We start from the raw sequence: 8,985 nt of genomic DNA, 5'->3' as shown, positions 1-8,985 counted from the left end.
GCGGGGATTTTATAAAATGTTAAGATTTTATTTTTCACGTGACCCTCGAAACTATGATGACGAAATTGTTCTTATAAAATAAAAATCTGCCTTATTTTAAGAAAACTCTGCAAATGGAAGGGCGGATGGGGCATAATTAACATTGTAATTTCAATAATAAATATCACTTATTCTTTCAATATTATTCATTCTTTGGCGTTCCTAAGATTAAATATATTCTATGGAAATACGTTTATATTATGCTTAAAAAATAGTATTTTGGAAATGACCGCCATTTTCAGCCTCGACTGGATGTGTTTTATCCAATAAATTCTCGATTATTCTCATTATAATTTTGGGGTCTAACTTTTGATTGCCGCATCAGATATTATCTTTGAACTTTTGTCTGGTTCACGGTTTATTTGCATGTATCTTTTCTTTCATGTAGTCCACATGAAACTAATCTGAAGCCGTTGTATCTAGGAAATACAAAGACCAAAATTCGAAAATATGGAAATCATGCCATTGGCCAAACATTTCTCTTAAAGGAGATATTATCTACCGTTTTAAATGTTGAACTAACCTATAAATCATTAAGATTAACTAGGTGCATTCTGAAAGCTAAAGAATTTGCGGTATGGTAGTTTCGCACAATAAAGCAGTGTTAATTTTCAAAATAAATCAGAATAAATTTCGTCCTTTTATTGATGATGAGCAGTGACAACATTAAATTGCAAAATCTCCAAACATTGTCTATATACAATCATCAAAAGAGAAAGAAAGCAAATAATGCAAGGAAAAGATATTAACTATTCAAGGAAAAGATAGTAACTATTCAAGGAAAAAATATTAACTATTCAAATCATAACGTAAATTATGTGCCACTCTTTACATTAATCTGGAGAACGGATTTCTCCAAACAATGTTCTGCATTAGCTTTTTAACAAGCGCAGAGATGGGGTAAAGTACTTGAGGTTTTCTTATCTTGGACTAAGAAGCTATAATTGAACAAATAACGATCGTGGAATTATTCCTTGGTAAAAAATGGAGGAGAGGGGTGCACCTGTCGTGCGGGTGGACACTGAGTGTGTCTCATTTCCTGCTGGTCGTGGCCACCCATTATGGAATTTATGAACTCGGAGCTCACCTTCCCGGATGCCCATTCTCGAGCTCCGGATGCGCCTGACATTGGCCCCCGGGTGACGTCACCGCTCTCATATTAGTCGACCTGGACGTTGGTCAGGCCTCACTAAACGCTCGGCCTCCCCTCGTGTTATCATCATCAGTCGGTGGCTGTCTGTCTCTCTGTGTGCGCGGTACCGAGGAATGCGAGCCGTGGTCAAGGCACAACCAACATGAAATTACTCTCAGCCAAAATGATATCCATGGTCTCTGTCTTAGCTTCTCTGCGTCTTCTCACCGATGGTAAGTGACTCTTGGTTTTATGCTTCGTTCAAGATTGTATTTAGATACACAAGATCACGTTTAGATTTTGTTTGTGCAACCGTCATATTCACCAGGACAGCCGAAGCCTAATGGATCCCATCTACTGTGCTTCTCAGTTTGTAAATGTGGCCAGAGCCTCAATAAGTGTTGATATTCTAATTTATTATATAATATTGCCATTAACTCAGCTAAATTTAGTAGTATTTTATTTATCTCGTGACACGTTTACTTACAAATATTAACCAAATTATTAGTTTTAGTTAATAATTAATAATAAATTTAATTTTTTCATCTTTTCTGGCGGCTTTTCACAGGGCTCCGGTATTTCTAATTTTAGAAATGAATCCCTGACACTCCCTAAATTTCGCAAGTGAATACAATACTGTGTTTATAGGGTGTAACAGAATTTTAAATATTGCAAGAAGATGACAAATGTAACAATTGTCGTAACACATTGCGTGGTATAATGCGAAAGGAGAACGTAAAAATATGGTTATAGAGAAAACGAAAAGGTGCTTTGATTACGGACATTTACAGAAATAATGTCTGATATTTACATGAATTGTTGAGATGAATGATTACAGTAAGGGCATCATAATGATAACGAATCTCTTTTACGAGATGTAAATTGTTTCTTCTGAACACCTTGTGGCCAGAATTAGCGTCGATGCTGTAGAAGTATATGATATATCGGACATTTTCCAAAGTGGACGCCAAGTCCCTTCGTCTTTCTTGTGATACCTGTATTGCAGTCGGTGATCTTTCATTTGATCAATTCCTATAAATATTAAATATTATTTTTCGTAACTATTCGAGATTAAAACGACTTTTCGTTCTCTATGTTCTTCGTACTTACTAACATTCCGCGTTTTCATTTCACAAATTGTATTACGAAAATTGTTACCATAGGCCATGGGTAATCACGTCTCAAAGTTGTGACCATCAACTCTGTTACATCCTGCAGATCTTATGTTTGTATAAAATTATGTTTAGATCTTAAGTTTTGCACAAGATTATGCTCAGATCTTCCGGTTTGCACAAAAGCAACACTTAATAAAAAGTCTCACTTGCTAACAAAAGACATTGCTAGATCTTATGTTTGTATAAAATTATGTTTAGATCTTAAGTTTTGCACAAGATTATGCTCAGATCTTCCGGTTTGCACAAAAGCAACACTTAATAAAAAGTCTCACTTGCTAACAAAAGACATTGCTAGATCTTATGGCTGACACAAAGACGATACTTGACAAGTCTCACTTGTAGGCAAAAGATTATGCTTAGATCTCGTGTTTTTCGCAACGGCATCACTTACTGAGCCTCATTTGCAGATATTCTCGTAAATGATAATTGGGGGTTTTAACGTTTTTAGTCAGTATCTGATCAACTCAAAAGCGAACTCAGCGTGTACCCACCTACAAATGATTCCGATTCTAGCTTTTAAAAATAACCGAATAGTTAAATGAGAAGCAGAAATAAAATTAAATTTCATGTTTAAATTTATGATATCTTTCCTCAAAAATCATACATTAGATCGTTCGCTACCAATTAGTATCATTTAGCGAACTAATTTAGGTTTCTAAATTAATGTTAACGTGAACAGCCAATTTGTCCTAATAAACGACCACCGTATTAAAAGCTCATTAATGTAACATTGATATGAAGTTCTTTTCATTGTTACATAGCTGTGCTCATGTACTTGATTATTAAACAGATAAAGAGGATAATTGCATCACTTTGGCTCGTAACATAGTGAGTAAGAATTATGGTACTTACGTATTAACGCAACTACCTTGGCAAAATTTGACTATTTTTTACAGATGAAAATGTAACAATTACTTATCGGGTGCAAGTTGGTGGCCTTTTTTTGGGGGGGGGGGGAATATTTCCAAACTATTGATGTCTATCGTAAGTCGGTAAAAACTATAAACATATGAAAAGAATATATACTTTAGCAATTAAACACATAAATTTAAATTATGAAATAAAGATTACGTGATATATTAAAAAATAAAACATTGTTCTTCAAATCTTTCTGTAATTTTGCTTCTTCCGAAGTGCACAGCGATCTGTTTTCGCTTAAGAAACATCAGCCAATCGCAGGGACTCCGCTTCGTGCAATCCTCGGCAAGAGTGGCTACTGAGGAAATGCATTTCCTCCTTGTTCCTTTTAGAACTGTAGAAATTTTACGGCGATATTCTGTATTTCTGTAGAAATTTTAAGGCAGTTTCTTCCATACCTGACAAGCTCATATTTAAAAATTAAGGCAAAAAAAATCACCAGTTGTTTTATATAGTTATTATATAACTGTTGGAGCTTGGAATAAAACTTAAAAAAAAAAAAAAAAAAAAAAAAAGCATAAGAAAATGGCGGCGTTGCTTGACTAAAGGATGGTTATGAGCATGGTTGCCAGAAGAATGGTTAAGCGCATGGTTGCCAGAATTTGGCACATTCTAAAAATTTGGCGACTACTCCTAAGGGTTAATACGTAAGTACCAGTGTTCTTTAAGTTTTTTCTTTATCCCCTCTTCTCCAGAAAAGAATAATTCCAGTTTAGAATGCATAAAATTATATTTTATACACACATAATAAACTGTAACCATAAAAACAAAACACGCAGAAATACATTTTGTGTTTGCTTAGATACCTTTAAATGAAAAGTAATAAATTATTAGATTATTTAGGGAAATAATTTATATAGTTTGAAATCACTGATATTTACTACACTGAAATAAATTACAGAGAGATAAGCCTTCGCAAGGGTTTTGTCCCGTGTCTCCAGTTTTGTAAATCAGATCACGGATTTTAGATATCTCGGAAATTTTAATTAATAATTTACTTCAAGAAATTGGAGATAGCATTTCAGAAATTTGCGATAATCTCAAATATCAAAATTAAAAGAAAAAAGGAAATGAAAGGAAAATATTGCAGAAAATTTGAAATTACTATCTAACACCTCAAAGAAGATTTTCCATAAAAATTTATAAAAATATTTAAAAATTCAAAGAATATAAAATATGATGAACTTCTTTAAAGAGATGCTTCTGTGCCAATTATGCAACATATGATGTAATTCTCTGTCACTTATGGTCCTTTTTGGAAGTAAACATTGTGTTTTCCGGAGATATTTTTTAACTCGGTTTTGAGGAGTTAATAAGTAATTTATTTCCAAAAATTGAGAATTTCATTTCGGAAATTCGAACGACTAATTTTTTGAGGCTTTTAAGGTGAGGTACCTTTTTGACGACCTTTTTGAGAAGTTCCTCAAAAAGAATTTTATCATTAAAAAATTCAGAAAAGTAGAAAAAGTATTTAGAAAATGCATAAATGTATGTATTTTTTTTTTAAGAATCAAATTGCTGTTGTACTAATTACAGAACATAAGGTAAGATTCAGTCTCACTTGCGGTCATTCTCGAACTTAGGGATTATGTTTTGTAGAGTTTTGGGCTATCTCAAGATTGGGGAATTAGTAATTACAGCAAAATTTGGATAATCTAGCAAGTTCGGGATTTTAGCGATGCCGAATTATTGATATGGCAGCGGACTAAAATTGCGCAATCTCAAAGAAAATTTCCGATTAATTAAATGTACTTAGGACGGAAGGAAATTGCATATGTTAAGTCTGTAAACATAGGTAATGAGTAAAAAACGTTATATTTGATGGGTAAAACGATTACTTCGTAATCAGACACGTAATATGTCAATATTAGACATCCTTTTTATTTAAAATAATATTAGATGGATATTCATAAAGTTTAGGATACATTAAATGCATTTTAAACTGCATCACGTATACGTAGACTTAAAAAACAAAATAAAAATTTAAGAAGTGTTTTTATAGTTTTCCAGTCAGTCTGTTAAACAGTAATAAACTGGTTAAAATTGCAAGATAAATTAAAGAGTTTATCTTTTGTGCTTTTAAATTTTAGGATATACTATAGAAGTTTATTTTTAACTCACTGCCTTATTAATCAGTAACAGGTTGATTTAATTTTTAAATGGTTTATTTAACTTTATATTTGAATCTCTCTGTTTCCTAACCAATTACATGCTAAAAGATAAAGAACTTAATTTAAAAGATAAAACCTGGTGCTTTCTTTCTAAACTGTGTCAGTTTGTTAATCAATAATAAGTTGATTTAATTTTCAAAATAAAATAAAAACTTATATATTGTTTCAAATTGCACAATTTATTATAATATAACAGGTTGATTTAATTTTTAAGATAAATTAAACAGCTTGGTTTCTAAACAGCACAGTTTTTTAATAGCAGTAGAATTTAGTTAAGTTAAATAAGAGAGCTTTATTTTTAAATCGCTTAGATTGTTAATTAATAGCAGATCGATTTAATTTGTAAAATAAATTAATGAACTTACGTTTTGTCAAATAGCAATAGCAAGGGAAAAAGTTATTGGACAGGCCGTGTGAAAGATAAGTCCTTATGTTTTACTCTGTGACAACACTTGCAACAATTGCACGGATAAAAAACGTATGACAGCATAATATAACGTAACGTGTAGTAGGTGGGGAAAAGTAACTATGTGACGAAGAATCTCAGAGTTATAGCGCTGCAGGTTGGTGTAGTCAATAACCTCTCCTTTAATTTAGATTCTCGGACGTTATTTAAACTCACATAATCTACATTTCTAGTAGAACAAACAAGAAGTGAAAGTGCAAGAAATATTAAAATTAAATAACGTATTAATGAAAATAAATCTAAAAATTTCCCAAATGTTAGGCCATTATGTTAAAGGCCTAAATAGGAATATATTAAAATTAGACAGCTTTTAAAAAACTACAGTATAAATAAAATAAAAGGATATGAGTATATTTGGAAGTAGAGTTTATAATGTATTTCTCCCACTTTCCTAGCGTCCTTCGTGGTGTAGTGGTTCTGCACGCTGGGCCGGTATTCCAGAGGTCCATGGTTTGATTCCCAGCGAAGGCGGTTGCTAATTTTTCATCTCTCTGGCAATTAACCTAATGTCCCTACAGTGGCGCCCGAACTAAAATGGTTGTGGATAATGATTCTCCATACCCAGGATTTGGCAACTAGGTCTCCTAAAACCCTAGTCGCGCTTTAAAAAGGGGAGTATATAAGATATTTCTCCCACTTTCCTAGCCTCCTTCGTGGTGTAGTGGTTCTGCACGCTGGACCGGTATTCCAGAGGTCCGTGGTTCGATTCCCGGCGAAGGCGGTTGCTAATTTTTCATTTCTCTGGCTTCTAATTAACCTAATGTCCCTACAGTGGCGCCAGAACTAAAAGGGTTGTGGATGATGATTCTCCATACCCAGGATTTGGCCACTAGGTCCCCTAAAACCCTAGTCGCGCTTTAAAAAGGGGAGTATATAAGATATTTCTCCCACTTTCCTAGCCTCCTTCGTGGTGTAGTGGTTCTGCACGCTGGACCGGTATTCCAGAGGTCCGTGGTTCGATTCCCGGCGAAGGTGGTTGCTAATTTTTCATCTCTCTGGCTTCCAGTTAACCTAATGTCCCTACAGTGGCGCCCGAACTAAAAGGGTTGTGGATGATTCTCCATACCTAGGATTTGGCCACTAGGTCCCCTAAAACCCTAGTCGCCCTTTAAAAAGGGGAGTATATAAGTTATTTCTCCCACTTTGCTATTTTTCTTCTCTCTGGCTTCCAAAAAAAATCCTAATGTCTCTACAAGTTGGGATTTTGCGATCCAGATATTAGTTTGGGAACACATAACATGTCGACCGTTTCGGACAGTTACGCTACCATTAATTGATGATGCACATCCTCTGGAAGTTGTCGCTCCTACACGAAAGACAAAACCTTTCACTCTGACGAATAACCGATTTTTAAAACTGATTTCATTCGATGTCACATAAGATCTTAAATATAATTTTCAAATTATAACTGTACTGCCTGAAGGCCTTATTTAATTCACATTTTTAATTTACCTTTTAATAATACACTTAACTGATGTACTTTGAAATGTATTTAATTTAGAATATATTTAAGGAATAACTTAGAATTACATTTCCAACATTGCTGTAATTAACGAAAGAAGTTCTTAACACAGCTGGTACTGTTGGATTATTTCTCAAATTTATTTTATCAGAAATTATTTAAAATGTTTTCATACATACTTTTGATAAGTTACGTGTGCTATGCCTTATATTTGTAATCTGCAAGTTCCAGTAAATGAATAATCCTAAAGTTTCATATCGTTTTAATTAGGAGATGATGTCAAGTACCATATTTCAGGCATTTAAATCGAGTCTTTAAGCCAAAAATGTATCCTATGAAAAAGGTCTGATCTTATTTTGACCGGGTATAAAAAATCATAATGACATCTCTGTTCTTGTTGTGAGTAATCTTGCTTGTCTGATATTAAAACAAACCCAGGAGCCATTGCAGTTTTGGATACTCCGCTAAACATGTATCTGTTGCCAATGTAACAAACCAAATATTTGATTTTTCCTTTCCTTTCCAGCTCAGTCTTGCAACAATGGTCTTGGCAAGCACGCTTTTGAACTGGTTATGAACTACAGAATGGGAGGCAATAACAACGGATTCGGAATGTCCAAAGGAGAAATAGTGAGTACCAAATATTTAACGTATCGCTTTCTACTCCTCAAGCTAAGTTGTAAGATTCTAGTTAAATTAAAGTTCCTTTTATTGGCTAGAACTTTACTTGAAACGTGCAGCGATTGTTCGCTAAAGTTCAACTGTATCAGTAACAATACGTGAGAAAGGTGAAAAGAACTCAACTCAAGAAAAGTAGTTATTTTTGGCACTCCTAGTGTTTACAGACCCACGCCAGCACTTTGGGCGACAACTCAAAATGGGAATATAAAATTAAAACTAAGTAAAAGAATCAGCCAAAGCTGCACAGAGATATTTCATTGCGTAGTTGGCTCTTAGTTACCACCGACGTAGACGAACCAGCAATTGATATGCACCATCGTAAAATAGCAGAGAAGCAACATGCCGAAATGCAGAGCACGCTCTGAAGTAACTCGGACACCAGCTTGAATAGTACCTTTCTACCCTACTTTGCCTAAGGCGAGAAACTGCAATCTCGTTCTGGCAAGAAAGCGTGGGTTGAAAGCAAGAGCAACAGAAAAGGTTGCTTCAAAATAAAATTAATTGTTAAGTTAAATTAAATAAATCCGCACAAATTAATTTTTCTCTTTTCCCGGTACAGTTCCAACTAGGCATTGTAAATTTACCGGCTTTTCCATTTACCTGTAATTCCGTTAATTTGCCAGTTAAAACTGGATTACTAGCAAGTTTCCCCCGAGATTTTATTGAAAATATAAGAGTAAATAAAAGAAAAGAAAATTTTTTATTCAAAACTTACTAAGCCATACAATAAAATGTATCAAAATGCATCATATCGTGAACGCAAAATAAGAAATGGTGTAGCATATATGCTTCAAAATGATTTGTGATATCTTAACAAATTATTTATACATCCAAACATGAATCTTTACCAAGAAAATATTGAAAACGTTTTTCCTTTAAATGTGCAATTAAATATTTTTTTACTTGTAAACGCTTTTTAAAAAGTAGATACTAAAAAAATA

At 33.7% G+C, this 8,985-nt stretch overlaps 1 protein-coding gene across 2 annotated transcripts in view; it reads left to right on the top strand.

Moving 5' to 3' along the window:
• The first annotated feature begins 1,228 nt into the window (after window positions 1-1,228).
• The window catches only part of LOC118186065 (uncharacterized), a 49,376-nt gene continuing 41,619 nt past the window's right edge, over window positions 1,229-8,985 (top strand). For both annotated transcript variants that reach the window (XM_035356058.2, XM_035356057.2), the window contains exons 1-2: window positions 1,229-1,404; window positions 7,890-7,993. In XM_035356058.2, coding sequence (XP_035211949.1) covers window positions 1,335-1,404; window positions 7,890-7,993 — 174 coding nt within the window. In that variant the 5' untranslated portion in view covers window positions 1,229-1,334. The remainder of the gene's footprint in view (window positions 1,405-7,889; window positions 7,994-8,985) is intronic.

Source organism: Stegodyphus dumicola, chromosome 9, assembly GCF_044657685.1.
Source record: "Stegodyphus dumicola isolate Sdum_Otavi_A_Nest chromosome 9, ASM4465768v1".
Lineage (NCBI taxonomy): Eukaryota > Metazoa > Arthropoda > Arachnida > Araneae > Eresidae > Stegodyphus > Stegodyphus dumicola.
Note: the sequence above shows the minus strand (reverse complement) of the source record. Positions and strands in the feature narration are given on the sequence as shown.